General features: G+C 51.4%; 9 protein-coding genes across 9 annotated transcripts; 4 read left to right on the top strand and 5 right to left on the bottom strand.

Moving 5' to 3' along the window:
• The first annotated feature begins 310 nt into the window (after window positions 1-310).
• On the top strand, window positions 311-2073 carry BD324DRAFT_658108 (putative TfdA family taurine dioxygenase). Its single transcript, XM_022018876.1, has 8 exons — window positions 311-689; window positions 737-819; window positions 871-953; window positions 991-1108; window positions 1165-1402; window positions 1450-1553; window positions 1604-1714; window positions 1763-2073. Exons 1-8 carry the CDS (start codon window positions 464-466, stop codon window positions 1889-1891), a joined length of 1092 nt encoding a protein of 363 aa, XP_021868359.1. The 5' UTR covers window positions 311-463; the 3' UTR covers window positions 1892-2073.
• BD324DRAFT_195026 (amidase signature domain-containing protein) lies at window positions 1709-3720 on the bottom strand. The gene is made up of 7 exons (XM_022012148.1): window positions 3368-3720; window positions 3310-3318; window positions 3165-3274; window positions 2967-3114; window positions 2855-2906; window positions 2126-2815; window positions 1709-2071 (listed from the first exon to the last, which is right to left on the bottom strand). Exons 1-7 carry the CDS (start codon window positions 3612-3614, stop codon window positions 1951-1953), a joined length of 1377 nt encoding a protein of 458 aa, XP_021868358.1. The 5' UTR covers window positions 3615-3720; the 3' UTR covers window positions 1709-1950.
• Window positions 3570-5306, bottom strand: BD324DRAFT_195136 (hypothetical protein). Its single transcript, XM_022012149.1, has 7 exons — window positions 4938-5306; window positions 4795-4874; window positions 4306-4725; window positions 4160-4258; window positions 3998-4107; window positions 3927-3946; window positions 3570-3876 (listed from the first exon to the last, which is right to left on the bottom strand). Exons 1-7 carry the CDS (start codon window positions 5054-5056, stop codon window positions 3828-3830), a joined length of 897 nt encoding a protein of 298 aa, XP_021868357.1. The 5' UTR covers window positions 5057-5306; the 3' UTR covers window positions 3570-3827.
• A 20-nt stretch (window positions 5307-5326) lies between these two features.
• Window positions 5327-6811, top strand: BD324DRAFT_584345 (mitochondrion protein; the record flags this gene model as incomplete). Its single annotated transcript, XM_022013680.1, has 10 exons — window positions 5327-5366; window positions 5433-5612; window positions 5664-5748; window positions 5803-5809; window positions 5860-5937; window positions 5990-6047; window positions 6098-6242; window positions 6298-6462; window positions 6519-6625; window positions 6678-6811. The coding sequence occupies 10 exons, from the start codon at window positions 5327-5329 to the stop codon at window positions 6809-6811; spliced, it is 999 nt and encodes a 332-aa protein (XP_021868356.1).
• A 203-nt stretch (window positions 6812-7014) lies between these two features.
• On the bottom strand, window positions 7015-8332 carry BD324DRAFT_643713 (putative homoserine dehydrogenase; the record flags this gene model as incomplete). Its single annotated transcript, XM_022017566.1, has 5 exons — window positions 7015-7059; window positions 7098-7167; window positions 7224-7295; window positions 7342-7640; window positions 7700-8332. 5 exons carry the CDS (start codon window positions 8330-8332, stop codon window positions 7015-7017), a joined length of 1119 nt encoding a protein of 372 aa, XP_021868355.1.
• Window positions 8333-8528: 196 nt separating this feature from the next.
• On the top strand, window positions 8529-9501 carry BD324DRAFT_638251 (oxidoreductase-like protein). Its single transcript, XM_022017095.1, has 3 exons — window positions 8529-9052; window positions 9112-9328; window positions 9376-9501. Exons 1-3 carry the CDS (start codon window positions 8656-8658, stop codon window positions 9431-9433), a joined length of 672 nt encoding a protein of 223 aa, XP_021868354.1. The 5' UTR covers window positions 8529-8655; the 3' UTR covers window positions 9434-9501.
• BD324DRAFT_638249 (hypothetical protein) lies at window positions 9502-11173 on the bottom strand. Its single transcript, XM_022017094.1, has 9 exons — window positions 10997-11173; window positions 10727-10940; window positions 10384-10676; window positions 10142-10324; window positions 10084-10089; window positions 9955-10035; window positions 9860-9901; window positions 9649-9805; window positions 9502-9601 (listed from the first exon to the last, which is right to left on the bottom strand). Exons 1-9 carry the CDS (start codon window positions 11105-11107, stop codon window positions 9546-9548), a joined length of 1143 nt encoding a protein of 380 aa, XP_021868353.1. The 5' UTR covers window positions 11108-11173; the 3' UTR covers window positions 9502-9545.
• A 205-nt stretch (window positions 11174-11378) lies between these two features.
• Window positions 11379-12835, top strand: BD324DRAFT_584220 (putative S-adenosylmethionine-dependent methyltransferase; the record flags this gene model as incomplete). Its single annotated transcript, XM_022013670.1, has 9 exons — window positions 11379-11533; window positions 11590-11681; window positions 11735-11795; window positions 11836-11902; window positions 11960-11992; window positions 12045-12146; window positions 12190-12396; window positions 12447-12689; window positions 12743-12835. 9 exons carry the CDS (start codon window positions 11379-11381, stop codon window positions 12833-12835), a joined length of 1053 nt encoding a protein of 350 aa, XP_021868352.1.
• A 378-nt stretch (window positions 12836-13213) lies between these two features.
• Window positions 13214-14946, bottom strand: BD324DRAFT_584158 (DHS-like NAD/FAD-binding domain-containing protein; the record flags this gene model as incomplete). Its single annotated transcript, XM_022013661.1, has 9 exons — window positions 13214-13417; window positions 13473-13540; window positions 13595-13727; window positions 13783-14007; window positions 14076-14101; window positions 14143-14218; window positions 14260-14344; window positions 14396-14709; window positions 14773-14946. 9 exons carry the CDS (start codon window positions 14944-14946, stop codon window positions 13214-13216), a joined length of 1305 nt encoding a protein of 434 aa, XP_021868351.1.
• Window positions 14947-15197: the final 251 nt, after the last annotated feature.

Raw genomic sequence — 15197 nt, 5'->3', positions numbered from 1 at the left:
GGATTCTGAAGGCGGATAGCAGATCTATGTATTTCTGACCGCTCTCCTCCTTGCAGATGAGTACTGCGGCTCACAGTATCGCTCTCTAGTCCGAGATCCCGCAGATGCTACAGGACACATTCCGTGCATGATCAGAATGGCGTGCGCATTGCTCCATTCCACCCGCCACTAGTCTGTTGAGTAAAATGATACAGTAGTGCGTAAATCCGCCACTTTGCCGATAAGATAATACACCGGAAGCGAAAATGAAGGCGTGATGATGGGTGATGGGGGAAATGGAGGTGAATGTGGACGGTAGGAGCGAGATCTCAGAGCATGTAACGCTTAGCCCAGCATGAGCAATGATCACGTCACAATGCCTTCGGCTTCGTCCTACGAGTTGCTGAACACCGATGAGGCTCGGGTATAAAAGACTCTTGAGGTAGAAGGAGCTGCCAGCATCTACTCCAGCAAAGCCGTGAAAATGACTGCCACACAAGCTCAGACACAGACGCGGCACGACTCGCATGTCAAGGGATCCATCGCTCTTCGAGCCCATCCTACTCCTCTACAAAGGAACGGTTCGCTGAACAAGTACGAGTCATTTGACGTGACTCCGGTCATTGGTTCAGAATACAAGGACATCCAGTTGTCTGATATCCTAAATTCGGCCGACAAGGATGTGTTGTTGAAGGATTTGGCTGTACAAGGTCAGTAACTTTGTGCTTTTTTAGACTGCCTTGCTTACCGAGCTCAGTCTCTCAACGAGGGGTAGTGTTTTTCCGGGGTCAAGACATAACTGCAGAGCAAGAGAAGGAACTGGTCGATGCTCTCGGTGTAGTGAGCAGATCACTTTCTACGTCACGCCGAGATTGATGCAATATGCCACAGTTAACCGGAAAACCAAGTACATCCACCTTGCATATCCACCCTACAACAGAAGATACATCCCCCAAAGGCGATCAGATCAGCATGTGAGTCGAGTCAGGCATCTCAGCTGAGATGCCACAGCATCACTAGCAAGAGGCAGTCTGAGTACAGTCGTGGGGATCGCTCAAAGCTAGCGTCCGTTGGCTGGCACGCGGATATCACCTTCGAACCTGTCCCGAGCGATTATGCGATATTGAAGGTAAGGAATCTCGCATGCCACTCATTCGCTCGCTCCCCTGCTTATGCCTTGCCAAGATTCACACAAACCCCGACGCGGGTGGCGGAGACACACTCTGGGCAAGCGGATACGAAGTCTACTCACGCCTTTCACCCCCCTTCGCAAAGTACCTTGAAGGTCTCGAGGCCCTGCATGAGGCTTCTTTCTTCAAAGACGCAGCCAAGAACTACGGCATAGACTTACGAGAGGGTGAAAGAGGCAGTCCTGCAAACAAGGGCGGAGACCTGTCAGCTGTACACCCTGTCATTCGTGTCAGTGAGTGGATCTGAGACCAAGTCAGAAGGCACCGCTAACAAGATAAGACCCCGTCACTGGCCTGAAGAGCGTTTTCGTGAACAAAGGATTCACCCGTCGGATCTTGGGCATCACCAAAGACGAATCGGATCTCGTCCTGAACTACCTCTTTGTGAGTCATCTTGAAGTCGACTTTATTACCAGAGCTAACAATGATCTTAGAGCCTGGTATCAGAGAATCATGATCTTCAAGTGCGATTCCGCTGGTCAACCAACAACAAGCCGGGAATAGGTGATGTTGCCATCTGGGACAATAGATCCAATTATCACACTGTCGGTCCTTGATCAATCAGAAGTCATTGCAGATACTGATGAATTTAGGCCACCTTTGACTATGGCAGGTCATTGCGCGTTGGCGACCGCGCGGTCTCCATTGGTGAGAAGCCGTACTTTGCCCACGACGGAAAGGAGCGTCGAGAGTCTTTGGGTCTGCCGTCGTGGCACCAATAAAGGGGTCCCGGTCAGAAGTTGTAATGGCTTAAACAGAACTGTCGATCGAGCCAGATGCATCAGATCTGAAGCATCTTCACTCCCTCCGGTACCGGTAGAGGACGGAGCTCGGTGGCATCGGCGTGTAGCCACACATGGGCGACGGACCTGCTGACCGTCAAGAGCCTCTCATCATGGAACCTGAGGGGATCAGTTGATAGATAGACTACATACGAGTTTTCACGCATGACTCACCTCGGTCCCACCAGTGTCAAACCCACAGGCATACCGTTCTCTCCCGCAAAACCTGGCACATTGACACAAGGAACATGCAGAACGGTCCACATGGCGTTGAAGATGTGTGTTCCGGTTTTAGTCCCCTGTGGTGCTTCCCCGGGTACTGAAGGGGTCACGATAGCATCATACTGCTCTGCGATCGCATCAAATCGTGGTCTTAGGGCTGGGATACTGTCCAAAGCGTGCAGATATTGTTTCTGGCTGATGGCCGATCTAGCTTCAACCTTTTCCACGAGCATCTGAGCGAGGTGTCGACGGTTGACGGGATCCTCATACTCGTTGTAAAAGTTTAGACCGGCATCCCAAGACATGATATCGGCGTGCCTCCCGTTCACGATATTCTCGAAGTCTTGTCCCAGATCGAGGTCTTCCACATGAGCGCCTGCCTCTTCCAGGAGCTGACGAGATTTTGCCCAAGCTCGTTCAACCTCTCTGGAGGGTTGGCCTTCGCTATCCCATACTACAGTCTTTACGTATGCGAACCGGCAGTCAGAGAGCGGCTTTGGGAGCATCGGTGGTGGAACGTCGTCGTGCACATTGAGAACCTTCAGCAATAGCTGAAGGTCCGTGAGTGATCGAGCGTAGAGCCCCGGTGTATCGAGAATCAATGAAGACACCTTGATTCCGTCCCTCGATATAGAGTTCCAGCTAGCCCCAGGCTCAGCCAGACTCACGACAATTACTCACGTAGGCTTGATGCAGAAGATTCCGTTGAAAGAGGCAGGGCGAACCATGCTACCTTGGTTTTGCTCAGCACTTCGAACTACGCTATGATTTGCCTAATGAGCCTCGGGCTCACCTCCGGTCTGTGTACCTAAGGCTAGCTGGCACTGAAAATCCCTGACAGCGGCTCCTGATCCAGAAGATGATCCTCCTGGTGTACGTGAGGCATCGTACGGATTCAAGGTAGGTACATTGTCCATTGTACTGGCGAACTCGGTAGTCACCTATCATCCAGCTCAGCTTGTATCTCCCGGTCTTCTTCCATTTGGCTCACCGTCTTGCCCAGTATCAAGACTCCAGCATTCCGTAAGACGTGGACCAATGGCGCGTCGGATCCAGGTCGATGGCCTTGATATGCCTTTGACCCATATGTGGTGGGCATATCTGCACCTTCAGCGGAGCGGAGAGTTGACACGCACCCAACGTATCTGTCCCGGTTAGCCACAAGTCATGCAGGACATACGACATCGAGCTCACTCATGACATCTTTGACACCCAGCGTCGCACCAAAAAGAGGACCCCTCTTCTCCTTTGGGAGACTATCAAGTCGAGCCGCTTCTTTTAGTATTCTCTCGCGATCATAATGTTCCCATGCGCGGACTGCTGGATCTCGTTGCTCGAACCTTGCAATGTGATCTCGAGCAAGCTGAAGAATGCTCAATTCATCTTTGGCGGCCAGAGCGATCGTCTCTGAGGCTGTTAGATAGCTGGAGGATATTGGCATTTCGAGGCTCTGTCGCAGACATCTCGACAATCAACTGGCTACAGAATGGAACATCTTGGCAATCGCTTTTCGGCAACTCGGAACGAGGTTCCGGTCGATCGAGGTTGCAACGGGTATTGGATGATAAGTATGTACAAAATGATTGACTATACAAAGGGCATGAGAACACGCAAAGGATCCAACGGTCTGGCATCATGTGAATGGGGTTTGAGTCTAGAGCTGAGGAGGGAAAGGTGACTCCGTTATCGCTATGGAGGCGCTCCTGCGAAGGCTTGTTCAGCATACTCAGATACCAAGCGCGGGGATACAGACCTTATGTGATTGACCCAGCCCTGGAATTTGTTAGCTATGGACGGAAAAGGATCGCTGCACAAGAGGCTTACCGGAAACTGTGCTCTTGCCCAGAGCACAACTCTATCACCGGGCTTGGCCATGGCAAGAAGCTTGTGATCGGGTTCAAAGGTGTTGACGTGTTCCTTAAAATACTGTCCGGCTGCCGCAAATGTTGAGCTTCACGAAGCCACCTCGCACGACACTCTACTGACCGTGTACGTTGTGTTGAAAGTCTATTCTTGAACCTTCAACGTCCTTGCCGTTCCGCAGTAATGATAGCTCAAACCAGGTATAGGACTGCTCATACGTGCCTATATGGGAGCGGAGTGAGATCCCAACTCTGAAACTTAAAACTCACCATAGTGCTCTTGACTCGAGCTGGACCATCCTTGATCTTTAGACATCGTGTGAACCACAATTTTTCTGATCCAAGACTTGGAAGCACCGCCTGCGTCTCCGCCAGATGAGTCTGACACCAATTCTAGATCTGAAGGCGGATCTTCTGCCCTCAGGCGATCCTCCTCCTGTCGATAGCCGATAGGCTGCGAGACGAGGTACCAAAGCGCACCAGGTTCGTCGGTCAGGCCCGCGTCCTCGACGTCAATCTCTTCTTGAAGATCCAGCTCTTGCCCGTTCCTCCACTGACCACCCAGGCCTGGTCTCACTCTCGGATTCCGTGCTCCAGCAGCTAAGGCTACGTTTCTTGCCAAACTGACGTTTGACTCCGAGTAATATGCCGCGTATTCGAGAATCAAAGGGATGAGTTCGGGTGGCAATCCTGTTCCCAGGAGGAGGTCGTGAGTTTCCAAGATATCCTGGCGCGACGGCACATAGGCGTCTGACTTGCTATTGTATAGCAGATCCGAGACTGCAGAGACAAACTTCGGTGGGAAAAGCGAGCGTGCAATGGATGGTAGGGAGGGCGTAGTGGGTGGAACACGCGGAGGCCGAGTGACCGGAGTGGTCGGTGACGGCGCTGACGCTGGCGATGGTACTGGAGCTTGGACGGCATTTGCGGCGGTCGGAGGCTGCGTGGAGGCATCTGAATTGATCAAGGTCTCATTGGCATTGGGGGGATCCTGCAGAGATAGGGACTGCATCGAGCCCATGATGAGTCAAGTCTAATGCCCGGTGGCAAGGAGGTGCAGCGGGGAATGCGAGAAGATGTAGAAAGTCAAAAATGACGTTGAGTACTACTATTCATTCCAAAATTACAACTGGCCTTTGTGGACTTCGTCTCTCTTTTTGTTACGTGTCTGACACTCAAAGAGCTGGCAGACGAGCTGCTCGGGGCTCAAGATGAGTGATAGTAGAGGTCCCAATGAGCATGGGGAGTATGATATCTGTGCGTGATCATACTTATAACGCTGTAGGCTAACATGACGATAGCTAAACCTCGTTTTGACTTATCCACCTATGGTATGTCTATATCCTCTACAGCTGTTTTCAGCCCAACCTGTGGTAGCCTGTGCTGACATCCTACAGCTGGAAGACTGCGATACTTTTACTCCTCTACTTCCCCCTTGACCCTTCTTGCGTCCTCGCAGCAACTCGCTCAAGCTCAAGCCGATGTCCAGAAGTATGAGGGGTTGATTAAGGAGCGTAGTCCAAAGGCTCTCTGGGTCAATGGAAAGGTGAAGGAACAATATGACCATGCGAAACAACGTGAGGCGGATGTACACGGTGGAAAGATTTAGCATTACTGACCTATCGCAGTGGTCAATTCGTCCATTCATCCTGATACTGGCAAACCCGTCCCTCTCCCGTTCAGAATGTCTGCATTTGTACCCACCAATCTAATGTGAGTGTGGTAACAGACATGAGCGCGTGATGCCTGTATTCTGACATTCCTCAGTATATGTGTGAGTTACAAATGCCGACCGTACGTCAAGGCAATCTGACCAGTGCATAGGCCGGTATGCTCATGCCAAATCCGAGCTTGAAAAGCGTCATTTTCTGGCAGTGGGCGAACCAGACTCTGAACGTAGCAGTCAGTACTCCGGGATTCACGCAGGCCATTTAGCATCTGATCCTGGCTACAGGTGAACTTCAGCAATGCGAACAAATCCATTCAAATGACGCCTACAGAGATCGGCACCGGTGAGCAGGGAAACGGGGAACAAATCCAACAAGGACTCACGACCTATCAGCGTATGCCGCCGCCACTGCAACATCCGTACTCATTACTGTCGCTCTCACTCGAGTCGTCCCTCATCTCCCTCTATCACATGCCACTAAAGATATTGTTGGTCGACTGGTGCCTTTCGTATCCGTGGCAAGCGCTGGAATAGTGAAGTGGGTGTCGATCGAGCTGATCCATTCTCTACACGCTGTGCTGATCTTTTTGCAGTATCTCATGTATCAGATGGAAAGAAATGCGAGACGGAGTGAGCGTATTCAAGCTTCACAAAGACCCAGAGTCGGGTCTGGAGCAGAAGGATGATCTTGGAAAGAGTCCAAAAGCTGGCCAAATGGCCGTCATGCAATCTGCTGCAAGTCGAGTCATGACGAACATGTAAGCGCGTCGTCTTTTGTGGACCCCCTCCAGCTACTAACCATCTTTTCACTCAGGCCGACACTTGTCATTCCGCCTTTACTCATGACCATGCTGGAGAGACGTGGAGTGTTTGGCGGGCCAAGGGGAAAACTTATCTCCAACATCACGAATCTCACCCTGAGTCAGTTGTGCCGAAGTCCCCAAAGACTATGTGCTAACTTTCCTGCTCTCAGTCGGAGTGGCCCTCGGAGTCTTCCTGCCACCAGCCATCGCTTATTTCCCACAGACCGCGCAGACTGAACCCAAGAAGCTAGAGGAGCGCTTTCACTCCGAAACTGGACCCGTATACTTTAATAAGGGCTTATAGATCATCCCCTAGGATCGATGAATATAACCATGCCCTGGCTCCCAGCTGTTCTACAGAGGCACCTGACCTGTAAATCCGGAAGTTGTCGAGCAGCTCGCACCAGTCTATCTTCAAGAGCTCACACATGACTCGAAATTGCCATGCATGATCTGTCGATGGTAGTCTATAGGTGCTTAACCAGAAATATTATGCTGCTCTAGCGCTCAGATTCGGCGAGCAATTCGTTCGTGTATTTTGACCAGATCAGACTGATCTCAGTCAGACATCTATCCAGGTGCAGACTCACAGTACATCCCATGGCAGTCACGTCGGCACCAGCGCCAGCGCCTTGGATAATTAGGGGTCTGGGAGAGTATCTGTAGGGTGTTCTCAGCCTGCGGCTAGAAACCTGTGTGATTGATCCCGGACTCACCGCTTGGTGTGGAATGAGATGATGTTGTCAGATCCCTGCAAAGCAGTAGCGAAAGCATGGTCATGAGGATACCTGATGGTCTGTCAGAACTAGACGCCTCGCTCTCGGGGTGACGTGCCTCTCCAGCTTGGCTTCGACTTTGCCAGCCTTCAAATCGATGACTCCGACATAACGCACGACCTTGCCTTCTTTCGCGGCTTCCTCCCTCAAGTTCGAGAAGTACGCATCGCCTTCTTCCAGACGGGAGAGATAGTCTTCCTTTGAGCTTGCGTCCGCCAACACGTCTGGTACAAGCGACTGAGTCGGGACAGAGGCATAGCCTTCGGGTAATGGAGCAGACGACGGGATCAGTCGGGACAGTATGGTGAGTTTTCGAGCCACATCCGTGCCCGACAAATCATCACGAGGATCGGGCTCCTGTTGGCCCATGTCAGTCAAGATCTGAGATGGGTCATGAGCTATGAGATTTTTCTCACAGTGTAACCCTTGTCCTTTGCGATTTTGACGACCTCCGAAAACTTGACGTCTCCCCCTCCAACCTTGCTGAATTCGTTAAAGATGTAGCTTAAAGTCCCAGAAAAGACTCCCTCAATCTTCTCCACTTCATCTCCAGTAGCAATCAGATCTTTGAGTGTCGACAGGATCGGAAGTCCAGCGCCAACTGTACTCTCGCCGTAAACCAAGGCATTTCCGTGCGGAAAGCTTGCACTTTGAATGCGGCTGTAGAGCTCTAAGGAGCCCGAGAAGCCCTTTTTGTTGGGTGTGACTAAGTGAACGCCCATCGACAAGATTTGAGAATAGAGAGCAGGGACGACATCAGAGCCTGTTGCGTCTATCAAGATACCAGGAGCGTCTGGATGGGTTGAAAGGACTGAAATGACGGAGGGAATATCGAGCTGTGTACCGTGAGCTTCGAGTATCGGCAAGTAGTTGTTTGGGGTGATTGGTGATGCAGGAAGAGGTAAAGAGAGAGACAGCCGAGAGTTGGCGATGAGTATGAGCTGGAATCGAGACGACAATGGTGGCGATAAAAGTTGGGTGAGAATAGCACGACCCACTCCTCCGAGTCCAATGAGAGCAACCGGAACAGGCCTCAGAATGACGGACATGATGAATGTGAGGTGAGAAAGAGATCGCTATGCCAAGGGCACAGAGGTCACTTCCAAAAGCTTTGATCAGGTAGGTTGGCGGCGCAGCTCACGAAGACGAGGTATGACGATAACGGTACAATGGATCATCCAACTGAACATTTTTCGGTGTCATTTCGGACTCGTCGGAAATTTGCTACAATCTCTGCGCTACATTCTCTGCACTCTATATCGTCAATGCGAGACCTCTGACAGAGGGGAAGGCTATGCCGCGGTGTATGTGACTCGGCAACTTGATACATCGCTCCGGTGCTTCTCGAGTCTCGACTGGAAGATGCGCTCTGATGGGTCTACCGCATCTTACGCGCCTGGAACGCTTTCTCGTTTCCCCCCGTCCTATCGGTTCGCCATGGCTTAATGGCCCCTCAGCGGGGTTTCACTGGACGCCACGGGCAGACCGATCCAAACACAGGGGGTCACTGGATGTGTATAGCAGGTATAGAGCTTCTGTGAGGCCTCCTATCGCTGGGACAGATATCTTCGAGACGGCATCGACAGTTCCGGCAGGAACGTCATTACAGGAGATCCCGAAGGACGCCTCAACGCGATGGCAAGCACCCATACCAGCGATGAAAAGCGTGCCGCCAATTGTAGCTCAGGAGATTTCCTCCTCTACTTCTGAAGGCATCACGATTGAGGGTATTCACGTCCCAGTCAAACCTCGCAGACCGGGCGAAGAAGGTTAGGTTGCTCCTGACTTAGTGAAGAAAAGACTCTGATGCGACCTTCTCCTTCTTCAGAATGCTGCATGTCTGGTTGTGCTTATTGCGTGTACGATATCTATGCCGAAGAGCTCGAAGCGTACAATGAAGCTGTCAGAGAGACGAGAAGCAAGCTCGAAGCTAAGTCAGTCCCTCCGTCCGACTGGCCCCAAGCAGTCCGGCCGAGCGAGACGGGGTCTGGCCGAGTCGCCGTGGAGGAAGAAGTCGTGGACCCGAGTATGTCTGCATTCCTTGCGTGAGTATCTTGCATCAGACCGCAGACGATGCTAATTCCGCGATCAGACTGGAAATGAAGCTTCGGAAGAAGCAAGCACCAACAGGCAACGGTGCAGCTTTATAGCTTTGTATATCCGATCTAAGCCTCACTGTTGTCACACTGTATCACCATCATCATCGCTCTAATAGACAATTGAATGCATCAAGGAGATATCATGAACCCATCCAAACACCATCTAAGCAGTCACCTTGTCAATAATAGCTTTCGTCATGTCGTTGGTGGAATTTGTTCCTGTCGATTTGTCAGCGTAGAGTTCGTGCATCGACAATGCTTCTCACCCTTCATGTCTGGTGTCCTGACCTTGCCCTCAGCGATGACTTGGTAAACAGCATCAGCAATGAGGTTAGCCTGGGTGTCGAGTCCGAGGTGTCGCAACATCATGGTTGCGGACAGGATCAAGGCACTTGGGTTGGCTTTGGCGGTTCCCATAATATCCTATCCAACACGTCAGCTGATGGCGGCGGGCGGTAGAAGAGGTCTCAGCCTCACCTTTCCAACGTGTCTGCAACCTGGTTCAAAGAGAGCGTATTCCTGTTGGCCCGTCAGTTCTGAGGTATTGTGATTCGATTAGCCTTTGCACTGACTCTGCCGAAGTTGCATCCAGGCACAATTCCTGGGCCTCCGACGAGGGCAGCACCGACGTTACCGACGATGGATCCGTAGAGCTAGAATAAGGTCAGACTTAAGGTTCATGTATCACGAGAGATTCTCACATTTGGCTGAGGCAAAATCAGCTCCATCATCTTGTACCTTGTAAAGAGCTAAACTCACCATGACCATGACATCGAACTGCTGAGGTTTCGAAACGAGCTGCATGGCAGTGTTGTCGACGATCATACTGTCGAACTGAATGCCAGTGTGTCCGTACTCCTTCTCGGCAACCCGCTTGCAGGTGTTAAGGAAGAGACCATCACCAAGCTTCATAATGTTGGCTTTGTGAATACAGGTGACTTTCTGCGATGAAGGTGAGCAAACCTAATGATTTCGCCACGAGTGAGAACTCGTCGGCTCACCTTTCGGTTGTTTTTGATGGCAAAGTCAAAGGCGAACCTTGCGATTCTCTCCGCCTTAGCCCTGGTGGACACCTTCAAACTCTCTACCACGCCTGGGAAACTCTGGTGCTCCAGACCAGAGTACTCTCCCTCCGTGTTCTCTCTGATGATCGCAAAGTCGACATCCTTGTGTCGAGTTGGGAATCCAGGAAGAGTCTTGCAGACCACGACTGAGGCATAGATGTCCAAAGTCTGTCTCATGGCCACATTCCACGAGTTGTGACCGGTCTGGTCGATGGGGGTGTAGAGAATTCCTGAAAACGCATTAGACCTGTGACTGTAAGGCAAAGGTGCATCAGCTCACCCTTGAGTCCAACTTTGTTCCTCTTCAGTGACTCCATAGCCTGCCTGAACAAATCATCTCCTCCGGTGGTCTCTCCAGAAACGTCATATTGCTCCCACTCGACTGGCACTTTGATAGACTCGAAAATCTCCTTGACGGAATCGGCGACTTCCTTCCCAATACCGTCTCCAGGGATCAATGTGACAGTGTACTTGCCTCCGATTTTTGAAGGCAGCTAGCCATTGCATGCGAGTCAACAGGCTGCTACAGTAATTCAAACGTGACACTCACTCTGGCGTCATCGAGAACAGTAGCCATGGTTCGCATGGGTATGTTGGTGCGAGAGGCATTGACAGCTGCCCTTAAAGCAGAACTGCTGGAGGCCCGGACGGATGCCAGCATTTTGAGACTCGAGATTGGAGTGTGGAAGTGTGAGGACCGTAGAAGTGAAGATGCAGGACTGATGCAATGTAAGTCACAGGAGATGATTTTCGTCCGTCCCCCCTCTTCTGGGCTGTTTTGGCTGTTCGGTCATTCCCGGCCGACCAATTCCGATCCCTCAAAGAAATAATTTTGCATCGCTGATGGCTGTTCGACGACGAGCACAAGGGGTCTGATGGCGAGTAGACTGACTAGAGTCATCAGACAGCTCAATACGGCCAGCAGATCCATGATGGAAGCGTCTCAGTCGTCTCTAGAAGCTGGACCTTCTCGCCCGACGGTGTCAGCAGCAGACAAATGGGTCAAGCCGAATGGTCCGCCAGTCGGAGTGACTTTTGGCGCAAGGACATTGGGTGAGGATCAAGATGTATGGGAGCATAACACATGGTGAGAGTGATCAGAACAGGTCTTGCTAGATCTAATAGAGCTCACCATCATACTAGGGACCACGTAGAGCTTCCTGCGGATTTTCAAACTCGAGCCGCTGAAGCGATTGAAAGGCAGCTGGCCAATCCAGTAGCGCAGGATAAAAGGGGTATGTCGCTCTCGCGCAGACTCTGTTTGCTCATGATTCTGACGATATCTTAGACGCCTACAATGAGGACCCAGAGAGATACTGGAATGCATTTTACGCCAATCACAAAGATCAGTGAGCTACAACTGGGTGGGCCAAGTTCTTACAGTTGCAGGTTCTTCAAAGACCGGTCATGGCTTCGATCAGAGTTTCCCGAATTGATAGAATGTAGCGAAGCAAATGTGAGCTCAGAGTTGCAAAATGTCCTCCAAGTCAAGCTGACCCACGTCTTGTCGCAGGCTGGTCCTAAAGTTGTCCTGGAAGTAGGCTGTGTGAGTCGATTCTACTTGTGCCCGAGGACGCTCGGTTCACTCTCCTGGCCAGGGCGCGGGGAACAGTATCTTCACCCTCATGAAGTACAACGAGAATCCGGAACTAGAAGTCTACGCTACAGACTATTCTTCCACGGCTGTCGAAGTGGTGAAAGTGAGATCGCAAAGAGATCACGCATACTGACGACTGTCCTCAGAACAATCCAATGTTCCCCTGTCCTGACCATGGCAAAGGCAAGATTAGAGCCTCAGTGTGGGACATCACTTCGGAACCGTCTTCAACCTCCCCTTATGGCCTTCCCGATGGTATAGAGCCTGGAAGCGTTGACGTCCTGACTGTCATCTACGTCTTGTCGGCTCTCCATCCATCAGAATGGGAGAGAGCGATACATAATCTGTACACTGTGAGACAGCCGTTTGCGCTACATCGTGGAGAGCGCTCAACCCATCCTAGGCTCTCAAGCCCGGTGGTCTGCTGCTGTTGCGCGATTATGGCAGACACGACCTTACTCAACTACGCATCAAAAAGGACAGACTCTTGGACCCAAACGTGCCGAACCTGTACATTCGCGGAGACGGAACGAGAGTGTACTACTTTGACCAAGACGATCTCACACGGCTGTTGAAGAGGCCTTCAGAAGATGGAGCGATGCAAGAGATGTTTGAGATCACTCAGCTGGGTGAAGACCGGCGAATGGTGAGGAGCATCAGCCGGCATCTGCCTGTGGCGTTTCTAATGCAGCTCGCTAGATCGTCAACCGAAAGCTCAAGCTGCAAATGTTCAGAATATGGATGCAAGTCAAAGCGAGGAAGAGAGCCGAAGACGATGCGCCTAAAACTTGATCGCTCTACAATGCATTGATAGGGTGTGGATGATCTTATCAAGAGCTTCATGGGGGATCCCCAAGTCGTGTCTTTTTGGCCGGACGATGGTCGTCTGAGGCGCCAGACGTAGATTCGGAATCGCCATGCTGCGATGCACCATCTTCTGAATTGCCATCTTCAGGTGGTTCATCCTGTTCATTTTCAGGAGAGTCCTCGGCCGAGCCAGTGGAAGGTGTATCGTCATCCGAACCATCGGAACCTGGTAGGCGCATAGAGGTCTGATCCAGGCGTATTTGTGCATCACCACGGGCGGCCAAATCAGCTTTTGAAGTCAGCAGATGAATATGAGCGCTGCTTCCGATTCAGCTGGGATACCAAAGACTGCGCTCGAAGCACCTACAGATCTTCTGATCCACTGATCCAAGCGACATCCTCCGGATCGAGGGGTTCTCTCGTAGGTAATCTTATCGCATCATGCTGCACGTCTGGCTTGCCATCGGCTTTTGGAGAATGGAGAACCGCTGTGGGGGGAGGTAAGTCCCAGCCCAGCTGGTGAGACAGGTAAGTAACGATGCTGTCTGCATCGCCGATGAGACATATCTGCAGTAGTGGATGAGCCACAGTGGTTCGGGTGACCCATACACAGCGCACTCACGTCTGGCTTGACATGGTTGACAGGTGTGAGATTGATGAATATTTGAGGCACAGAATGAGGAATGTGAGCTGCTCCTCATTGTCAGCGGGAAGAAATCTCGCCTGCAATGCGCAACGACTGACTCAAAACCTCCGCCACCGGTGCCACTTTGAGGCTCGTCCCGATGATTACTAGTAGATCCACCTCATCTCGATCCAAGAAGAGCAGCTCGTCAAATTCCGAATCAAGAGCTTGTCCGAAGAACACTATGTCAGGCTGCAAGGCATCAACTCGAATTCACGCCGGTCCATTCCACCCACTTTGATAATACCCGGCTCTCCGCCCCCCATTCTGAGATTTCACTGCTGTCCGAGTCGTCGTCCCATTCTGTCGCTTTTACTTTGCCTTTCCCCTTGCCCCTTTTCTTTGCCTCTTTTCGTTCTTGCCGAGCAGCGATCTCAACATCTCTGGCTTGACGGCATGTACCGCAAAATGGTATTTGCTGCGACATGATGTAAGGCTCGATAGTCTTGCCCGGCACGCGCGTTTTGCACCTCTAAAGGCGGGCGAGCAAGATCAGTCGTCGGCATTGACTGAGCTCGGTAGCCCAATGTTTTTACGTACGAGGCAGGAGGCCGTGGAGAAAGAGCCTGAAGAGATGAGCTATTGGATGCACGAATGAGACAATCACCATGGCACTGTAAGACGCGCTTCACTCCAGCGCTAGACTCTAAAGTATCTATGTTTTGGGTATAGTTGCGCAAAAGCTGTATCAAAGTCAGAGTGTGCAGGTGCTCCAACGACTCACGATGCCTCTGTCCTCTAATGATCTGATCCATCGATGACACGGGCTAGGTGTAAAGTTACTCGGGTAAATCTGCTTGGCGAAGGAGCTTCGACTTTCAGTCCAATCTACTGCTTCCCACCACGCAGTCTGGACTCACTAGAAGATTTCCGGTCGCTCCCGGAAGACTCGGATGTCAAACATGTCCTGAGGCTCATCCAGGTCGTACTTTCCTTCCGCTTGTAGCTGAGCGTATAGTCCACTCGCCGATCTGAAGTCTGGTATCCCGCAGGAAGTGGAGATCCCTGCACCTGACAGTACGATGACCTTTTTGGCGTCTCGTAGTAGGTTCACGGCATCTTGGACAGTGTTGATATGCAGGAGTTTTTGCCGATGCCGCAGCATGCGGGAGAGTGCGAGCTTTGCGTAGGGCAGCCAGGCAACATTGGAGGTGGTATGCAGGAGGTGAGAGGGCTATAAAGGTTTCGAATGTCAGTCGAACTCAACCCAAGATGGGAGCGGTCAACTTCTGCTCACCGGGAAGAAACCAAAGCTCAAGAGCAATTTACGAAGAGATGGTTGAGGTGCATCAGGTTCAGTCGGCGTAAGGTAATCTCGGAGGAAATTGACCAGACCTCTCTCCTTGAGCTTTGTCGTCAACTCAGCTACTTGCTCCTCAGAAAACCCATGTTCAGCTGCAGAAAGGTGCATCAGACGCATTGTTCCCCCTCATCCAGCTCACCTTCCTCGATCACACTATTATAAAGCTCATCCGTGACGTTTTCTTTATCTTCGTCTGATTCAAATTCGTCGCTATCTATCTGATAGCTCTCCGAAGGCTCGATAGCCGGGGCTGATTCTTCGCCTCGCTCCATTGTGATCCACCACAAGTGTTCAAGAGGTCCCAGTCGTGCAACGTTAGAATGGATTCTTAGCCGGGTATTTCAACTCGGGCGATCATC

The sequence above is a fragment of the Kockovaella imperatae genome (assembly GCF_002102565.1).
Source record: "Kockovaella imperatae strain NRRL Y-17943 chromosome Unknown BD324scaffold_16, whole genome shotgun sequence".
Lineage (NCBI taxonomy): Eukaryota > Fungi > Basidiomycota > Tremellomycetes > Tremellales > Cuniculitremaceae > Kockovaella > Kockovaella imperatae.
This window is presented reverse-complemented; position numbering and strand designations above follow the sequence as displayed.